The 20,524-nt window shown below is 43.0% G+C and overlaps 1 protein-coding gene across 9 annotated transcripts in view; it reads right to left on the reverse strand.

Annotated features, from left to right (window-relative positions):
- The window catches only part of PCNT (pericentrin), a 241,299-nt gene that overhangs the window by 19,515 nt on the left and 201,260 nt on the right, over positions 1-20,524 (reverse strand). For 8 of the 9 annotated variants that reach the window (XM_037912948.2, XM_037912949.2, XM_043525812.1 and 5 more), the window contains 8 exons: positions 19,135-19,329; positions 18,872-19,045; positions 17,964-18,159; positions 17,015-17,237; positions 15,984-16,134; positions 6,857-7,573; positions 4,529-4,806; positions 4,016-4,118 (listed from right to left, as the gene is read on the reverse strand). In XM_037912948.2, coding sequence (XP_037768876.1) covers positions 4,016-4,118; positions 4,529-4,806; positions 6,857-7,573; positions 15,984-16,134; positions 17,015-17,237; positions 17,964-18,159; positions 18,872-19,045; positions 19,135-19,329 — 2,037 coding nt within the window. The remainder of the gene's footprint in view (positions 1-4,015; positions 4,119-4,528; positions 4,807-6,856; positions 7,574-15,983; positions 16,135-17,014; positions 17,238-17,963; positions 18,160-18,871; positions 19,046-19,134; positions 19,330-20,524) is intronic. The other variant, XM_037912953.2, reaches the window with a different exon arrangement.

Below are 20,524 nucleotides of genomic sequence, written 5' to 3' on the forward strand. Positions count from 1 at the left end.
TCCTCACAAAGTGCAGGAAAACACCTGGAGTTTGTTGCTCTGGATTTAATAAAATTAACAAGCATTATTGTGAAGACCTGGTTCAATATCTTTTCCAGCAAGCACTTCTCGGTGTAAAAAGCAATGTGTCCAAATAGCATGAGGTGCAACGACTTTTATTTTGCACAACACCAGAATGCTTTGCAGTCATTGCTGTGGCTCCATCAGTGCAGACCCTAGTGCAATTAGTCCAGCTGATTTCTGCTGAAATCATAAAATCATCTAACAGTTTGAAAATGTTGTCTGACTTTGTTGTTGTCTTGAGCTCTTTGAGGAACAAAAAGTCTTCCTTTATTTCCTTATTCCACACATACCAAACATAGGCAAGTAAATGGGACATTTTTGAAATGTCTGTGGATTCATTTAGTTGTATAGCAAAATCATTTTGTCACACAGCCAATCAATACACTGAGAAATTAAGTCTTTTGACATAAAAACGATCTGTCGTCTGACAGTGTCATTAGACGTTGGTATTTTTGTCAGTATCTTGGCCTTCTCCTCTCCAAACACTTCCTTTGTTACTTCAGTAACACCTGGCATCAAAATCTCAGCAATCGTAAGTGATTTTTTTGTTTTTGCAATTTTCTGCACCACTATGTAGGATGACCTTAAAAGCTTTTTATCTGCAGTAGTTGTGGATTTCATTACTGCTTTAGTACCAAGCAGTTCCTTGGCCTTTCGCTCAAAAAATGAACGGTGCTTATCCTTATAGAGTTCATGTTTTGTAATTAAATATCTCTGTAATTTGGAAGGTTTCAAACATTCAATGGACAATACTTGTGCACAAATTACACACTGCGGTTGAGGTATACCTCCACTTCTGGAACAAATAAAACCAAAATTCAAATAGCTGTCTTCATACTTCCTAAATTTTGTGAGGTTAATAGCGGCTTTATGTTTCTTATTCACATCACCTCCTTGATGTTCTTCAGGCATTATGGTGGTTGAACTTGTTGAAGGAAGTTCCGCACCACTGTCCTGTGGATTTAGTTGTTTTGAAGCTGATGGTCAAATTAAAATGTATCCATTTATCTGATATTATTTACACTTACAATTTTTTTTCCTGTGCTGTGGAACTTGTCCTGCTCCTGTTGAACTAGTTCCTTTACAACCAGCAAAGGGAGCTAGTTAACTTGCAACGCTCGCGTCAAACTCACTGGGCCACGGGCAGAAACCAAGGAGTGAGCCCTCGCATGCAAACTCTCTGTGGGCAGAGCCAGAGCCGGGCCAGGTGGCCTTAAGGCTCACCGGGCAGGCTGGGTGACCCCCACCTCAGGGGCTGACCCAGAAGTCTGAGCCCCGACCTTCCATGCAGGAAGCTGGGGCTTGAGCTTCAGCCCACTGGGGGGCAGGGCTTCAGCCCCCGGCTAGCTTCAGCATGGTCACTGGGTCTCAGATTCAGCCCTGGCTCCCAGCTTTTGCCCTCTGGGGGCATGCAGGCTTTGGGTTTCAGCCACAGCTCCCAGCTTCAGCCCACGGCACCGCGGCTTCAGCCGCACAGCAGCACTGGGGCTCAGGGCTTCAGCCCGCAGCTCCCGGCCGCTGCCCCTCCCCTTCCCCCTCTCCCTCCACAGCACCAGGGCTTGAGGCTTCAGCCCCATGGCAGCACCGGGACTCAGGGATTTAGTACGGGGCTTAGGGTTGCAATCCCGTAGCTCCCAGCTGCTGCTGCAAGCCCCGCCACAGGCGTTGGGGCTCCAGGCTTCAGCTGTGGGACCCCACGGACCACTGACCTATGAGGAACTGTTAAAAAACATGACATATTTAGTCTTGAGAAAAGAACAATGAGGGGAGACCTGATGATAGTCTTCAAATGTGTTGAGGGCTACAAGTACTCCTTTTCTTTTTGCGAATACAGACTAACACGTCTGTTACTCTGAAACCTATAAAGAGAATGGTGATCAACTGTTCTTCATGTCCACTGAAGATAAGACAAGTAGTAATGTGCTTAATCTCCTGCTGATATAAGGAAACTATCCTTATAGCTAGAAAGATTTAAGTATTAGAATAGGCTTCCAAAGAAGGTTGTGGAATCCACATCCTTGGATGTTTTTAAGAAGAGGTTGGGCCGACATCTGTCAGGGATGGCCTAGGCACACTTGGTCCTGCCACAGTGCAGGGGGCTGGACAAGCTGGCCTCTAGAGGTCCCTTCCAGTCCTCCATTTTTATGATTCTATGACTGTCTCATGGACCACTCTCCTTCCATTCACAATCACACATTCCACCTACCTTCCAATTATGATCAACAACATCCCTTTGACAACTACAGCAATTACTTACTTGAAAAGTAATAAAAAGAAAGTACTTTGGGTCTTTTGTTTCTTTTAATGCGATTAAGCAGCTGGAAACAATGAGAATTGGCACTAGGTGACCAGCTCTTCATGGAGAAACAGCAAGTTTTCTTCTCAGACTGTGCTCTGTAGCACAGGTCTAATTATAAAAACCGCACTCAGAGATTTTGAGTCAGAGGGATAGGTTCTCAAAAGTCATCTTCAAATATTTCTCACATGAGGTTTTTCTAGGAGCATGTTATTGAAAGACTGGTAAAGGCAGGCTACAGCCACAAAGTCAAGATTAGGCTTTTTAGTTTAAAGCAGTTAAGAAAGGCTGGGCAGGTTGGGTTTAGGGGATCTCTTTTTCCATTTACACGGAACTGGATTGAAATACGACTTAGGGAAAGGACCTTAATGACAGGGCAATGTTTTTGGAAGATTTTAAAGCTATATTTAGTTTGAGACATATTTTTGTACCCAGTAAATTCTTCTGCACTAGGCAATTTGGGTCTTGAACTATTCCTAGACTGTATACAATATCCAAAATACGATGGATGCTTCAATTAAATTCTCCCTCCTGTGACTTCAAGCCACACCTGTGCTTTTCGAAAACTACTGAAAAGTTTGCTAAAAGGTAAATCTGTCTCCGGATGCCTACACAACAGGAAGCAACATGTGCCACAGGGGAAAAAAACCTGCCTGACTAGAGAAGCAGCCTTTGCAATAGCAATGACAGCAAGAATCTAAGATGAACACACATCAACACAACAAAGGTAAGATAAGAAATCAGGAGTGGGCACGGGGGCCGAATCCGGCCCTTCAGATGTTTTAATCTGGCCCTCAAGCTCCCGGCGGGGATCAGGGTCCAGGGCTTGTCCCGCTCCTGTGCTCCAGCCGGGGAGTGGGGTTGAGGGCTTGCCCCACTCCACACGTGCCGTGGCTCCGCATGGCTCCCGGAAACAGCAGCATGTACCCCCTCCAGCTCCTATGCGTAGGGGCAGCCAAGGGGGTTTTGCACGCTGCCCCCGCCCCAAGTGCCACCCCCACAGTTCCCATTGGCCAGAAATTGTGGCCAATGGGAGCTGAAGGTGCGGCGCCTGCAGACAGGGTAGCATGCAGAGGCGCCTGGCCACACCTCCACATAGGAGCTGGAAGGGGGACAAGCCACTGCTTCCAGGAACTGCTTGAGGTAAGAACCAGCCAGAGACTGAACCCCGACCCCCTCCCGCACCCCAACCCCCTGCCCCAGCCCTGATCCCCCTCCTGCCCTCCAAACCCCTCAGTCCCAGCCTGGAGTACCCAAAACCCCTCATCCTCAGCCCCACCCCAGAGCTCGCACTCCCAGCCGGAGCCCTCCCCCACCCTGGACCCCAACCCTCTGTCCCAGCCCAGAGCCTCCTCCTGATCCCTGAACTCCCCATTTCTGACCCCAGCCAGAGCCCTCACCCCAACCCCCAATTTCGTGAGCATTCATGGCCTGCCATACAATTTCCATACCCAGATGTGGCCCTTAGGCCAAAAAGTTTGCCCACCCCTGTAATAAGTACTAAACTGTTTCCCCTCCCCGCTCCAATCCCCAAGGGAAGGGAGGAGCTAGTTTCCTTTGGAAGTTGTACAAAGTTGCAGTTTACATGTAAAATTGCAACCAAAAGCAGAAATAGAAGTATATTAGAATAAAACATATATATGTTGTCTCCCTTACCAGAGGGTTAGAAGAAGTCAATAACTCCGATTTCAGCTCCTTTAAAGTATGCAGTAAAGATGCTATAGCTTCATCATTTGATGCAGACCAATCATTAACTGTTCTGTTAAATACAAATTATAATGTTTTCAGTAAGTGGCTTTGTTTGCTGTTATTTTAGATAAGTCTATAACGTTAATTATAACTTTTTACGAGAGTGAGCTTTTTACTTCTGGAACTTTAGAGGCATAATTTAATTGTGGTGGGCTGAGAGCAGCAAGGTTTCTTAACTTCTTGGGTGGAAATTCAAAATAGTGCCAGATATGGTTTTAGCCCACAGGCCTATAGTTTGAAACTCAAGCCTCTATTGTGCAAACTCAGAGAAGTGAGAAATCCTATTAAGAAATATAAGAATTGACATACTGGATCAGACCAGTGATGCAGCTAGTCCAGCAGCCTCCCTCCAACTGTGGCCAGTGCAAGCTACTTCAAAGAACAATAGCTTAAAATAATTTAAATATTCTTACTACTCACTTGTCTACAGTTTTATATATGAACTCATTTAGGTGGACAGCAGCAAAAAGCAATTGTTGCCTTATCTTCTCTAGCTGCTGCTGCTGCAGGTGCAATGCTTCAGTCTCGGTTGCTAAGGACAAGTTAGCATTATAATCATTTTTTATAGGACATGAAGAAAGCTCTTGCTGACTTTTATGAGAGGCAAGATTTCGTTCTTGTTCCTCTAATTCTGCCAGTGTCTGCTGGAGCTCCTTGATTCTGTGTTCATCCCTCTGATGTTGCAACTCCAATTCATGCTATTGGAATAAGAATAAGTCGTCATCGGTAATTTACATGTACAGACTGCCAGTAAACACCACACTCATAGATATTACTAAGTAACAACCACAGCTCTCCCTAAGATGTGTACCCTTGCTGATAGAACTATGTAGAACAAGCCTTTGAGACCAAAGAGCCAGAGAATACCGCAAGGAGGAGGGTACTTGTCTAATTGATTTCACTAAAAAAAAAAAAAAAAGTTAAAATTAAAATATTAATTTCCGCTTCATCCCCCTGCGCATACAAATTAGAGTGAGAATTCTTCTGCCACAGACAGGAGAGAGAGAGACTTTTCCAGAGACAATTCTGGCATCAGAACAGTCCCCTCAACGCTGCCTGGCCCTCAAAGCTCCTGCTCATCTACCTCTGAACCAGCAGCTTCCATTCTCTGCTCTCTGATGGTCGCTGTCCTTCCCAAAGACAGGGAGGTTGTGCATAAAATGTGCAACAGGGCTCTCTCAGGCAGAAGCTGGGATATTTTGCCCCTCCTGCCCTCGGCTCACTTCTCCATACACAAGGGCTGAACCTCAGAGCCCTTTCCCAATTAAAAACTGCTCAGGAGCAAGATCAGGCCCTTGTTCATTGCAACTGCATTCCAGGCAATGCACATGACCTACTATGAGAAACAGTGCACTGTGCTACATTCAGGTATGCTCCCTCCGCACTCTATCATAGCAAACAAAGCCTCAGGAGCAGCTGCTGCACAAGGATCCTGCTCAAGGGGTCATTTTTCCTGTAACCCCCTTATAGCCACTCCATGTCCCTTCATCTCCTTTCTCTGACAAGGACAAAGAAGAAAAATCTTACTGTGGTAAACACTCCTGAAAACAGCCCTGTCAAGAGCAGGCACAGCCTGTACTTACACGCCTCTACCCCTAAGAGATTTTCCAGAAGGAGGCAGGGTCACAAAGACAAGTCCCACATCAGCGCTTCACTTCAACAGAGGAACTCCCCAGCCACAAAAACAAAACAAAAAACACCCAACAAAAAAATCAGTACACACACACACACACACACTCCCTTGCTTTCCTAGTCCTGCTGGAGACAGCAATCACAGCCTAGAAACCAAGGAGAGAAATGTCTATCTGAAGAGGGAAGAGTACTCTGAGGACAGAAGGGACAATGATGAACCTGAGCAAGTCACTCTTGGACTTCAAGACAGAGGACTTCTACTTTTTAAATTGACACTCTCCAAGACTCTGGATTGATCAGCAGAGGAGAAATGTGGCCAACACTAGATGCCTTTTCCACTCCAAGGATGAAGGTCCCACCTCCACGCTCCCCCATGTTGACCAGGTTTGCTCAACATCATCAAGGAACCCTGTGGCCACACGGATAACATACTACCCAAACCCAAGGCAATTCACAAACAGCATAGTTGCCCAGTATGTCTTGAGAAATGAGGAACTGTCCCTAAGGTGGGCTTTTAAGTGACTTCCAAAGTAAGAGACTTCTATGTACCATACACAGGGCTGTGTGGAGAATGGAAATTCCATTTCACTGGGAATTCTGAGGTTCCGAAATTTGTTTTCATTCCGTTTTGAAACAAAACCCAAACATTTCAAAATTCTTCACAAAAGAAAATTCATCCCAGAAATTCATTTCAGATCAAAATGTTTCATTTCAACAAAATCAAAACATTTCACTGTGATTTCAACTTTTATTTTATACTACAATATATATGAATATATAAAATAAAAATTCAAAACAAAGTTGCTTCAAAAGGAAAAATCAGAATGAAATGTTTGACAAGATCCAAATGGGATACTGTTGGAACTTTTCTCCTTTTTTCTGTGAAACAAACTGTTGAACTTTAACACAATTTCACAAAGCATTCTGATTTCAACAGAACTGCATTTTCTGATGGAAAATGGCTCCCTCAAAGGTTTTCCAACCAGTTCCACAAATGAAATACTTGACACAAGCTCTAGTAAATAATGTAGTCTACATATTGTGATCTACTATATGGTACAGCAAAATTATCTGGCTATTTCAATATAATGGCAGATTTGAAATTGAAAATCTCACCAGTCTCTCTCTGTCTTTCTGCCATTCCTTCCGTTTCTCAAATTCTTCCTTTTCTTCTTGTCGTCTCTCTTTTTCCCTTTCTTCTTTCTTGCTTTTCTCCTGTTCTTTCATTGACCTGAAAAGTGTCTGCAATTGTTCCCAATCAACTTTCAGTTTTCCCTCTCTTTCCCTCTGTATCTCCAAGGAGCGGATTACCTCCTGTTTTTGACTCTGAAGAGACTCCAATGTAGCTCGTAACTTGGTACTGACTTCTCTTTCCTTTTGTGTTTCTTCACAACACATTTGTACCTCAGCTTCTAGCTGCCTCTTAGATTGAATGGCTTGCTGGTGTGTCTTCTCAATTATAGCAGCTAGCTCCATAGCACGGGATCGCTCTTCATCCAACTGAGCCTGCAGTTCTTGCACAAAGGTTTGTTCCAGCAATGATTCTTTATGCTTACAAGAAGAATCTTCATTTACTCTCATACTCAGTTGTTCTGTCAAAACACGTTCATGGTTCAAGGCATTCAAAAGCTCCAAGGAGTGATTCTTCTCCACCTCCAAATTTCTCTGTAGCTCTGTCAGTTTGTTTCGTTCTTGGGACAGTAAAGCCTCACATCGAGAGTGTTCAATTTGAAGTTCCTTACGGAGATTATTATTTGCTGATTTTTCATGCTCTAAAGCCACTGACATTTGATTATTCTGAATACATTGCAATTCCAAGGCAGCCTGCAATTCCTATTCAAGAGAGGTACACATATTAACATTATAACACAAATGCTTATTTGCAGGCTACGCAGACTCTCTAATGTAATATTTATACATTGCATTTATTTATTGCATTTAAAATAAATTAAGAAGCAATTAGAATAATTTACTATTAAACAATTAAAATCTAGACAAAGGACATTTTCCAGTGCTTAATGACGTGCTAGGAATTCAGGCTAGATTGAGAAGCATCACACCTGGTGATTAATTCCAGAAACACACTTTTTCCTCTTCAGACTAAAGAGTTATAAAATGAGAGCACAGACATTTACAAATATTTTAATGGGTGACAGTTCCTACAGTAGCCAATCAGATTGCCTAAATGACATCTGCAGTGGATATAGGCTGGGTTGATCTTCATTGTGGAAGATTTAAAAAAACAAGAACACCCCAGATGAGGTTCTGCTCCTAGGGCAGGAGAGTCCTTGGACTTTACAGCTTCTGGTGGTTAAGAAAGCTAGCACTCTGAAAATAGTAAATATACTTGAATCCTTTCTTGTAAGTCAACCTCTTAGTCAGTGCATCTCTCATAGCCCTTCCTGCAGCAGAGTGAGGAAGTTTAGGTCAGGGTAGTTTTGTTCTTCTTTTGTCTTGGCCAATATGGCCTCTTCTTTTCCCTGCTTCAACATGTTTTTTGTAAGATCCTTCTGGAGGCTTTGGGATGACAACCCCACATCTATCCCCATGGCAGAAAAAGAAAACCCCCCGAAAACAATGTAAATAAAGAAACAGATCCAAAAGGAAACTCAGACAAGACGGAATTAAAAACATATGAGCTATCTATATAAGGTGACTTACTGAGAAAAACAGGTGAGTATTGTTTTTGAGAGGTGCTTCCTGTGTTTTTCTAATTTGGCTCAGGCCTACCAGAAGCAAACACTTATTTACACAAATATAGAGGACAATTATTTCTAAGAGAAAAGGAAGAATATTCTGCAGCAGCAATTAACAAGCAACAACTCCTGTTAACTTGGGAGGAAATAGGAGGAACTAATTACAGACAAGTGCTGACTTTTATAGCTCAACAAGTTGTGTCTAGCTATACCAAGACAGTACCATTATAGACTAGATGCTCTAATGTCAACTTGAAACAAATGGGAGCAGAATGCCTCTGTTCTAGCTTTGACAATTCTTTCAGTCACTTACTAGGGGCAAAGAAGGAGAAGTGATGAACTGTTATTTACATGTGAATACTTTGTTTTTAAGACATGAAGGTTCTTATAACCAGAGTTCTTTGAGCGGCTTTACATATTCCCACCTATGAGGATCGCGCTGCCTGGTGACATCTAACGGTAGACCCTTTTCCAAGCAGTGCCTGTTGGAGCACATGTATGCCCCCTCCTACCTCTCTTCTCAGTATTTTTGAATGTTCCATGGGTGAGGTTATATAAGGGGACACTTTTCCCTCTACTTCCTCAGTTCCTTCCACCACTAACCCAGACAGACCATAATAGCACTCTGAGAAAGAGGGGAAGGTGGGTGGGAAGTGTAAATATGCAGAGTCATCTTGAAGAATCCTGGTTACAAGACAATAACGTCCATTTCTTCTTTGGGTGGCTCTACATATTTCCACTTGTAGGTAGTTTGACAAGCAGTGCTGAAAACCCGGGAGGAGGAACAGAGTCCTAATTAAATCACCACCACTCTGCCAAATTTTGTATTCAGTCTAGAAGCTACATTCAAAGCATAATGTTTAGTGAATGTGTACACTGTCTTCCAGGTAGCAGCCTTGAAAATTTCCCTAATAGGAACATGTTTAAGATAAGCAAAAGATGCTGCTACTGCTCTAGAAGAATGAGATTGTACCACAGAAGGCACAGGAATTTCTGCTAATTTGTAACACTGATCTAAGCACTGTTTAACCCATCTGGAAATAGTCTGAGCAGGAACACTATGACCCATATGATTCTTAGTATAAGAAACAAACAACAATCTAAATGATTTCCTAAAACTATTAGTTCTATCTCAGTAATATGCAAGAATCCTTCTAGCATCTGAAGTATTTAACATAGGCTCGGCCTACACTGCAATTAGACACAGGCGGCTGGCCCTGCCAGCTGACTCAGGCACACAGGGCTCAGGCTGCAGGGTTCTTTAATTACAGTGTAGACTTCGGGGCTTAGGCTCTGCAGCCTGAGCTCTTAGACCCTGGACCTGCTCACCTCGCAGGGTCCTAGAGCCCAGAAGTCTACACTGCTATTAAACAGCCCTGCAGCCCAAGCTCTGTGAGCCTGAGTGAGCTGGCATGGACCCACCATGGGTTTTTAATTGCAGTGTAAAAATACCAGCCAACTCCCACTTATTAGCATGAGGTTTCTGGGGAAAACCTGGTAAATTAGTAGTCTGATTGATAGGAAACTCAGACACTATTTTTGGGAAAAAAAAACAAAAAAACCAAAACAGGGATTAGGTCTAAGAGCCACATTATCTTTATGTAAAATCAAGTTAGCCCACAGGGCGTGCAATTCTCTCACCCTTCTGTCTGACGTTATAGCAATAATGAAGACCACTTTAGTAGATAAATAAAATAAACATTTTGCCAGGGGCTGAAAGGGTGACCTCAGGCACACACAAAACCAGATTTAGATCCCAAGGTGGGACTGGATTCCTTAAAGGAGATTAGATGTAAACCTTTATAAACCTTTTAACAGAATCATGTACAAACAGCAATGTACTGTACCATTTACTAAAACACAGTAAGCTGAAATAGCCGCTAATCAACTTTTAAAGAAGAATTAGATGGCCCTCCATATTTTAAGTATATTAAATATTCCAAAATACAGAGTGTGGAAGCTGAAATTGTTCCAACCAACAAATCCAGTCCTTTTAAAATAGTAACACTTTTAAAAGGAGACAGTTTTGTAATATTAAGCAATACATTCTGTATCAACAAGGAACGAGACTAATCCAAGTCTGATAGCTCAGTCTGTCAAGGTGAATGCACTGTGGTTCTGGATGAAGGATGTTGCCTTGTTGCTGTGACAAGAGACCTGCAGACAGAGGAAGACTCATGTAAAGCCTGTATGACAGCTGAAGCAGGTTTGTATGCCACCATTCTCTTGGCCAAGCTGGGGAAATCAATATAATTTTTGCCATGTCCTGACAAATCATCTTCACTGCTTCTTCAATTAATGCAAAGGGGGATGGGGGAAGCCTATACAGAAGGCCCTACCCCAGTGTAGAAAGAAGGCATCCAAAATGGACTGACTGCTCTTGACTGACCCAACACAAGAAGATATCTTGTGCTACTTGATCCTTCATGGATCCTTCATCCGATGAAGTGAGCTGTAGCTCACGAAAGCTTATGCTCAAATAAATTGGTTAGTCTCTAAGGTGCCACAAGTCCTCCTTTTCTTTTTGCGGATACCGACTAACATGGCTGCTACTCTGAAACCTATGGTTTTAGTGTTGATACTCTCCTAGATTGCAATGTCTTAATGACTATGCAAGGCAGACTGAGACCTTCTAGTACCTCCCTTTCAATAACCAGACTGTTAGTTGAAACTGATGCCATTTGGGGTTTGGATGAAGAAAAGGACCTTGCAGGAGGATGTCCAGTCTCCATGGAAGCTGGAGTGGAGGGCTCCAATGTCAGCTCTATCAGGTCAGAGACCTTGGTTCTTGTCAGCCAATGAGGACTTATCAGTATTACCGTTGCCTGTTCTTGTTTTATTTTCGGGACCACCTTCCCCAGTAGTGGAAATGGTGGAAATTCATAAAGTATGTCCTGCAGCCAACTGTACGATTAGGCATCTATCCCCATGGATGTGGGCTTTGCCTCACTTATGAAGTATTTCAGTCTCTTTTTGTTCCTATGATTTACAAACAGGTCGGCTGAAGGGTGGCTGAATGTGTGAACAATAAGGTCAAAAACCTCCTGATTCAGGCACCGCTTGGAGTTGCTGACCTTGCATCTGTTGAGTCATTTTGCCTTTTGGTTCAGGTCACCTTTGATGTGGATTGCTCTGAAGGAAAGGAGGAACTGTTCCACTAACCTCTTCATTTCCGTTGCTTCCACCTGTATTGCAGGATTCCTTGCACCCCCTTAGACTGTAGTTGTATTGTCTGATTGAACTATGATGTGTTTCTCCCTCAGGGTGGGCCGGAACCTCTGCAGAGCTAGTTTGACTTCTCTCAGCTCTAGGATGTTTATGCTATGACCCTTTCCTCTTTGCTCCTGACGCTCTGCGCTGTTTGGGTGAAGTGAGCTCCTGAGCCCTCCACGCTGGCATTGGTTGGGAGGACTAAAGGTTCTGGAAGGCAGATGGGCATGCCTTTGCGGACATTATTGTGGGCTGACCACCACTGTAAGAAGTTGAACACCTGTGTTCCAGGGAATGGCCCCACACCTTTAGTATGAAGGCTTCAAGACTTCTGATGTGCGATTGTGCCCATGCAGTGATCCCTATGCAAGACACAAGGAGTCCTACCAGTTGGAGACATACGGCTATGGTAGGCCTTCTGCGGCCCAGGAGCAAGAAAATAAATTCCTGGATGGAACCAGAGAACTCTTCTTGACACTGATGATGAAGCTGCTTGCCTGGAGGAGATTCAACAACTGAGATGCCACCCAGAGCGCTGCTGACTGCAATGGACCTCTGATCAGAATGTAGCCCAGGAACTGGTACAGATGAGTTCTCTGCAACCTGAGTCTTGCTATTACCACCAGCAGCATCTTTGTGAAAACCCTGGAGGCCAAAGACAGGCCAAACAGGAGTGTTTGGTACTCATAATGTTTCCTTCCTCATAATGTTTGGGCGAACCTCTGTCTGTGGTAGCATGGTCTCATGGGGATATGGAGATATGCATCTGCTAGATCAACTGAAGTGAAGAAGCCCACCCAGGACGGAAATGACACCTTAGAGGCCAGGGTCTCCATATGAAACTTGTTTTCTTCATCCACTTGTTGAGCCTTTTGAATCAAGAATGGCTCTGATAATTCTCATGTGCTTCTGTACCATGAAGAAAATGGAGCAGAACTGGAGAAACTTTCTTCTGATGGAACACTGACATTCTGTACCTCAAAGCAGCACCCTGGAACCCCCATATTCATCACTATGATACCAATATGATATGTTCTGTACGAAGTATACCTTGTGAGGTATCATTTTAGAAGTCTTGATCTGTTGAACATTAACATCCTGTTGGATTGTATGTGCTGTCATTGTATGTGAAGTTATTAAGTATTGCTAGATGTGTTACTGAAATATATTGTGAAGTTGGGAATGCCCACAGGCAGTCTTTCAGCTGCAACAAAGGAGAGCCCAGACAGCATTAATGGCCCATCAAGACAACAATCCACTACTCTAGAGGCTCCTTAGAGAAGGCACATACATAATGGAGACTGCTTGACCAATGAGGATTGACTGCCTCCCATATCACAGCAAGGATGTTTCTAGCAGCTGAAAGAAAATATGAAAAGAGAACCAGTGACATCATCACTTGGCCTCTCTCCTTCTCCCCCCACCCCCATCTCAACATCTGGAAGAAAGAGACTTTGAACTGGGGAAGAGTGGTCCCAGGCTAGAAGGTGGTCCAGTCTGTGTACTGAGAAACTGTAACCTGCTTGTACCATCTGTTAGGGTGAGATACTGCTTGATTCAAATCTTGCTTAGTCTGTTTAAGTTAGAATTAGACTGCAAAAATGTGTTTGCTTTTTAGGTAACCAGCTTTGATCTCTATGCCTCCTACGTATAAATCACTTAAAATCTATCTTTCTGTAGTTAATAAATTTTGTTTTATATTTTACCTAAAAACATTGTGGTTTTGAGTTGAAGTGCTTGTGAAATCTCAGCTCAGGTTACAAACGGTTGTGTATGTCCATTCCACACTGAGGAAGTGGCCAACTTATTAATGAGTTTATACTGTCCAAGGGAATCTTGAGCAGTGTAAGACAGTACATCTCTGGGGTACAAGACTGGGGAGCTGGGGGGAACTGGCTGGAGCCTCTATTGTTGGTTCCTGAGTGGCTGGGAGATCATTCATGTAACTCAGCTGCCTGTGGATGGCTGTGTAAGTGCAGTGCCTGCCAGAGGTTTTTATCTTGACACGAGCAATACAGTGTGAGGGACAACCCAGGCTGGTGGGTTTGGAGGGCTCAGCAGTCCCACAGTCCAGGTTGTACCCCGGGGACCTCGTCACAAACACACACTCTAACTCCCATATCCAGAAGCTTCATTGTGAATCAGATTGTGTTTTATGGGGCCACTGGAACTGGGTGACTAGATGAAGAACAGATGAGGTGGAGCCTGCAGCTCAAAGGCGTATCCGTGGCTGACTATTTCCCTGACTCACTTGTGTGTGGTCGATGAAAATCATTTCTCTAGGAAATGGGAATTCCTGCCCCATAGCTTCAGGTGTGGGCAGAGGCCTATGCAGTCTTAGTCAAAGTGCATTTTGGGTGGGCCTGAGGTCACTGAACTTTCACCACAAACCACAATTCCACTGATGTCCATTGGGAAATCTGTTATCCCTTGGCTGGTACCTCTAGGAGGATGAGGAGCGTCTCTGTCAAAGAACAGTCTAATATTCTCTCCTCAGGGACCTTATTAGGGAGGAGAGAGACTGTCTGGATTTTGCTGCATTGTCAGCCAGCACCTTATTCAGCTTTTCTCCAAAAAGGAGGGAGCCTGTAAACTTAACATAGACCGGCTTGGAGTAGGGGAGGAGTCAGATGAGGAAGAGGAGTCCGAAGATATCTCCTAGATTTTGTGTGCTTTTTCCTCTCCTGTTTAGCCCTTTAGATTAAGCTTTTTAGTGTGCTCTGGGAGCACAGAAGTTCTGCTGCGGCTTTGGTGTGGTATCTTGCAGCTAGCTTTCCTTAGGACCTGGAGCCCATTCAAGAGGTCTATGTCAGAATCCTCGCTCGCTGGGTCCCATTCCCACTGGGAGAAGGAAAAGAGGAACTCATTATCAGAGCCCTCCTGATTAGCTTAGGGAGGGAAGGGGGCTGATTAGAAGCCCTACTTCTTTCCCCAGGGCGCTGAGGACCCACTTTAAGACTTGGGGAGCCCAGGGGGACCTTTGTTCTGCCAGGGTCCCCTGGCACTTTACCCTGAGTCAAGTAGTCAGGGTTTTCTTCAGTCTGCACTGGAGTTCCTGGTCCATTTTCCCCCCATTGGAGTCCTGGCTGTTTTGGTGTGTATGGGATCCCATCTGCTTGTCCAATTCATAGCCCCGGGACCAAATGGAGTTAGGTCTGGAAGGCTGGGCACAGGCTGGATACAATGTATCATCTGTCAAGTCTGGGAAGGCTGCAAAAAAGACGTGTGGCACACAGGTAATTACAAAGGCTGATCAGGCTAAGGGCATGACAACAACAGAGAGTTTACAGCGGTTGCTGTAAATTCTCTAATGTTGCTGCTCTAAGCAGACAGGAGAGAGGTCTCCCGTTGGCTTAACTACTTCAGCCTCCACGAGTGGAAGTAGCTATGACGGTGAAGGAGCTCTCACACCAGCACTTATATCGTGTGGGGGGGACCTAATTCACACCCCCGAGCAACAGAAGTTATGCTGACATAGGCTGTAGTGTAGCCATAACCCTAAGATGGGGAGTTACCAAAAGTTGCATTCTGCTGCCATTTGTTCCAGACTGACAGAGTTTCTAGCTTATAGAGTAACTCTTGTTCAACCCAGAACATAGTCAACATCTGTAACGAGGCTAAGAAAATAGTGTTGGTTGGTTGGTTTTGTTCAACAAGCTCTTCAACAAGTTTCCAGGCAGAGGTAGCAAGTGACAGCCTGGCTGAATTTGCCTCCATCTATTCATACAAATAATCATTGTACATGGACTGATTCATAACCCACTTGATATAATAAAAATCAGATTCTTTTAAATTTAACTTAGAAGAAAGAGAACAGAAACAAAAAGCAGTTCAGCTGACCTGTGAAATATGTATTCTATTAGAAACTTTCCAATTACTTGATTCTCAGCCAACATCTGACAATGCTTTCTACTCATAATCCTAAATGATCATGCAGCATGTGTCTACAATACACAGCATGCTTGTTAAGGAACTTGGGGAGCAGTTACAAATTGTGAAATGAAACTTTATCGCAGGATCAAGTGGAAGTAGAAAACTGTCTTAAATACAAGTCTCCCTTAAAACAGCAAAAAAGGCACAGGAAGTTGCTTGTTTTTTGTAAAAGAGGGAACATGGACATGGGTGCAATTAAAAATGACATTTTAAAACTTTCAGTTTTGAGCAAGTCCTCTAGAATCACTGGGATTGAACAAACAAGAGAAGAAAAGGGTTATCAGAGATTAAAAAACAGGAAAAAACTCTGTTTGGGGAAAGAAGTGCAACAGATATTTTGTTAATACAAGTCAGTCTACTTATGAGATTAGCTCTGAGAATCTCATTAACATGCAGCACGTTACCTCTAATGCTTTTGTCTTTTCATCCTCTCTTAGCTTATGCTGAAGGTGTTGTTCTTCAAACATATTTCGTAACTCTTTTTCTTTCGAATGTTCATTCTGTATGTCTTGGAGTGCAACTGTCAGATCTTTTTCTTTACTTTCCAGTTCAGAACTGCAACATTCAGCAAAGTTACACTTATCTCAGTTTAGAATGAATCATCCTTTTTGTTTTTAAATATTATTGTTTTGGAAAGAAATCTTTTCTTCAGTATTTTTAACCTTTCTTTCCATTGAAGCAGGAGCAATTAAATCACTTTGCAACTCCTCTCACAACACAAGTGGGATAAATTTTACAATTTTATAATTAGTTGGCCTACTGTCTCTTCTACCTTTTTAATTTTTGCTCTTTAGCTGTGCCTTTAAAGTTGACCCCCTTCCTATTTTAACTTCTGAAAAGGGAGCAGTCAGCTATCCTCAGCAGAACTAGAAATCATAGCAGCTGTTGATGAATAGGATAAGCTATCTTTCTTTGTGGCAGAGCAACCCCGGTGCTATATGGGAGGAAAAACTCTACCAGTGTGCACCAGAACTACAGGGGAGAGAGAAAACAGGCCCAAGCCTGATGACCAGGCCACTAACTTAGCCAAGGAAAGTTACCTAGCTCTATCAGACAAACTAGAGCCATTGGGGAAGGAACGAGTATACTACTAAAGTAGTATCAGAGGCAAAATAGAAGGTCAGGGCTTCGAAGAAATTCTAGTCTCACCAAGATGCAATGCCTCTGCCCATACAATGTGTATCATCAGCTGCAACTCCCAGCCTTGTCAGTCAAATTTTCAAATTTGCATCACTGAGCAAAAATCAACAACAAATTAGCAGCCAGTAAACATTCAAGGTACATTATTTCATTAAACTCTACTTCAGTATAGATTGGCAGAGGTTACCATTTCTTCATTTCCCTTGCACATCAGAGGGTTCCAATCCATTTCTGGATTTAACCAACACAAGTTCACTACAGATTGTTAATGTAGCTCTCAAAAAGCACTCCTTACCGAAGCTGGTTCATTTCCCTCTGAAGCTTTTGCAGGGATTTTTGTAGACTTTCATTCTCTTCTTTGCTTTCATAAAGCTCTGATTTCAAGTCCGATACTGCAGATCGCTCCTGCTTCAGGAGTTCAAGCATCTCAGAGGCCCTCTCCTGTTCCTCACTTAGAGAGTTCTGCAAGTCACTAGCTATGGTTTTTTCCTGCTGAAGATTATATTCTAATAATTCAACTGGGAAAACAAACAAAGTCCATTTGTATTATAATATATTTAACAACTCTGTTCCCAATTATATGGGTTTAAAAGTATAGACAAATATGTGGACCATGGCTACTACTGCTCTTCCCAATCCTCTGCTTATAAATAACTCAACTTTTCAAACATAGTTTAAATAAAAAACATTTTAAAGGATTATACAACTCCTGTTTTACTGTTAGTCTCTCATTCAGCTTTCCCATTCTCTTTGGCTTTGACTGGTTCATCAGAGAACTGGCTCCTCTTTGGCTTTTAACTATTTTTATAAAACAATAATTGCAACCAGCCACTTATTAACATCTTCCATTTACCAATTTTCACAGATATACACACCAATATGGAGACTTTTCTGAAAACCCTAGTTGTTGCTCGCTATTCTTAAGTTTTCTACCTTCATACATTCCTTGACATTCAAGTCGCCCCCCAACTTCATCTTTGCATAAGATAAACCAAAGACAATTCACCTCTATTTTTATTTTAAACTTTTCAAATATAGCCTTTTCTGAACCACAGGTATTTTGACAATCTGCCCTCCCATCCCCACAAGAAACCGTAATGAGTTCACAAAATGATATCTGACGTCAGAATTCATTTCTCAGAATGTTTACTGCACTTTCCCCCTCTCCCCTCCCTAAATTTGTTTGTCTGTTTGTGTGTGAGTGAGAGTGGAAGAGCAGATGAAAAGTGTTTCCTAGGTGCTACCCTTCCTCCGAAGTTGGTGTTCTTGTTTACTTCCATGATCCTCTGCATTAGTAAGAGTTTCCTGTAGCTGCTGCAGCTTCTCCTGGTTTTGAAGATGTGTCATTCGTAGCTGAGCTCGAAGGTCCTGTATTTCCGAAAGTAAGCTGTTCCTATCAGAAGACAGAAGGTGCTCTAAAACTATCCGCTGCTGTTCTTCCTGAAAACAGACCAAGCCCATTGCAGACATCAGGTGGGTGGGAGGGAAATAAAAAGACTGCAACTTGTAAGTAATATTAAATTCCCAAGCATAGTCCAATTCTTCCCACAATATAAATCCTAGCGATCCCACAGGTCATGCTCTCCTATATAGTAGGTCAAACTTTATGGAAACAAGGAAGAAAAGTAATTTAACATGATCAAACTCATACCCCATTTTATTAACTCTCAAATACTGAATTAAGTAAAAGAATGCACTTTTTTGGTTTCCCTAATAGGGTGTTAGTTATTGCAAACTCTCTGGCCTGATGCTAACCTATTAGCGTGAAGTTAACCAAAATCACATTAGGACTAATTCAGCTATGAATTTTGCCAAAGAAACATTTGTGTAGCTAGGAGTAGATGTTGTCTGCTTTCATGTGAAGCACCTCCTTCCCCGACCACAATCTCCTGAAGACCAACTGATTGGCTGATAACACTACAATCAGTAGATCTCATAATGAAATGTAGAGAAAAATGGCAGCCAAAACAAAGCCTGTATAAAAACCCATTGCTCGTAACTTGTTTAGATTGCAGTACTAGATTTAAGAGCATAAGAGATGAGACTAGAAAGTGAGGGAAGCATTCGTGCACTATGGCCACAACCATGGCCTCCAAATCCAGGGAAAGAAAGTGTCTGATCTGTCAGTGTTAATACTCCAAGGCAGTCTTACTTGTCGTTTCACAATATGCTCCAGTTTTTCCACTAATGAACCTTCATCCCCAGAACCGGGATTGCAAAGGTGTGACTGCAAGTCAATTTGAAACGTGTTCCGCTCCTTCTCTAGCACACCCTGAACTGCCTGGAGAAGTTCTCCTCTCCAGTCCAAACAAGTATCTGAAGATTCCTACAGGAACAGAGTACATTTATTAGCATCTATACAAAAAAACAGGTAACTTATTTTAAAGGAGGTACAACACACTTTATCCTGGATACCTTGTCTCCTCTATCTTCCACTTTGCTAAGGTAATCCTTCAGTGATTGTATTGCATCCAACAAGGTTAGTCCTTCTTTTTGCCATCCCTCAGCTGCTGCAGACTGCTGAATGCTTTTTTGATCACTAAGAGGAAAGGGATGTTCTGACAAAGCCAGTATTCTGTGGCTGTCCTCGTACACCATCTTCAGCACAGACTGAAAAGGGACAAAACATTTTGTATAAACTGATGTTATAGTACCAACAGAATCTAAAACGCTAAAAGATCCAGAAAACGTTTTGGAATTCATGTTTCTGCAAATTAAGTTTAAACGTGATCTTATATTCAGAGTGTTTTCTAGCAGAAGGAGCTGTCTGCACTATAAACTTTAAACAAAAACACACAGATGAAACAGAAAAAAATATAATATAGATTGTAAGTTAAGAAGAGGAGGTTACTCACCTGTAACTGGAGGTTCTTCGAGATGTGTGGTCCCTATGTATATTCCACAGGTGGGTGCGTATGAACACCATACACCAATGCCCATTAAGCAACATGTGCGTTGTGTCCCCTTGTGCTCCCAGCCAAGAGTATTATACATTGTGTGGGTCAACGCCTCTCCAATCTCTCTCTTACTATCCTAGAATGTAGTCCAAAGCAGAGGGTAGTGACAGACGGATAGGGGCCACACATCTTGAAGACTCTCCACTTACACAAGTAAGGAACCTACTCATCGTCTTCTTTGAGTGATGGTCCCAATGTGTATTCTACATGTGGGTGACTCGCGAGCAGTGGTCAGAGCAGAGGTGGGTGCAAGGATGCCAACAGAAGGGCAGTCCTCAGAACAGCTTGGCCATCTTTTGGGTTTTTAAGGGGCCATCAGGGTTTTTAAGGTCAGGCTTGACAAAGCCTTGGCTGGGATGATTTGATTGGGGATTGGTCCTGCTTTGAGCAGGGGGTTGGACTAGATGACCTCCTGAGGTCCCTTCCAACCCTGATATTCTATGATTCTATGATCTGCTATGCCTGTAGCTGCCACTTGTGCAATGACATTGTGCATTGTGAAGATGTGGATGAAGTGCCAGGTGGCTGCATGACAGATGTCTTGCCGAGACACATCAGCTAGTGAGGCTGATATGGCAGCTTGTGCTCACGTAAAGTGAGTCGTAACTCTATCAAGTGGGGGTATGGCAGATTGGTTGTAGCATTCTCGGATGCACACAAACTCATTTGGAAAATGAACTTCTGCCAATATGTACAGAAGTAGAGTTTAATGAAATAATTTACTTTGAATGTTTACTGGCTGCTAATTTGTTGTTGTTGTCAGTTCAGACTTGGTCCCTAGGGCAGCTAACACAAGCAACAGCCAACTTTCCAACAATTTTCAGGCAGCATAGTGTCTACATCTAACA

This window comes from Chelonia mydas, chromosome 11 (assembly GCF_015237465.2).
Source record: "Chelonia mydas isolate rCheMyd1 chromosome 11, rCheMyd1.pri.v2, whole genome shotgun sequence".
Lineage (NCBI taxonomy): Eukaryota > Metazoa > Chordata > Testudines > Cheloniidae > Chelonia > Chelonia mydas.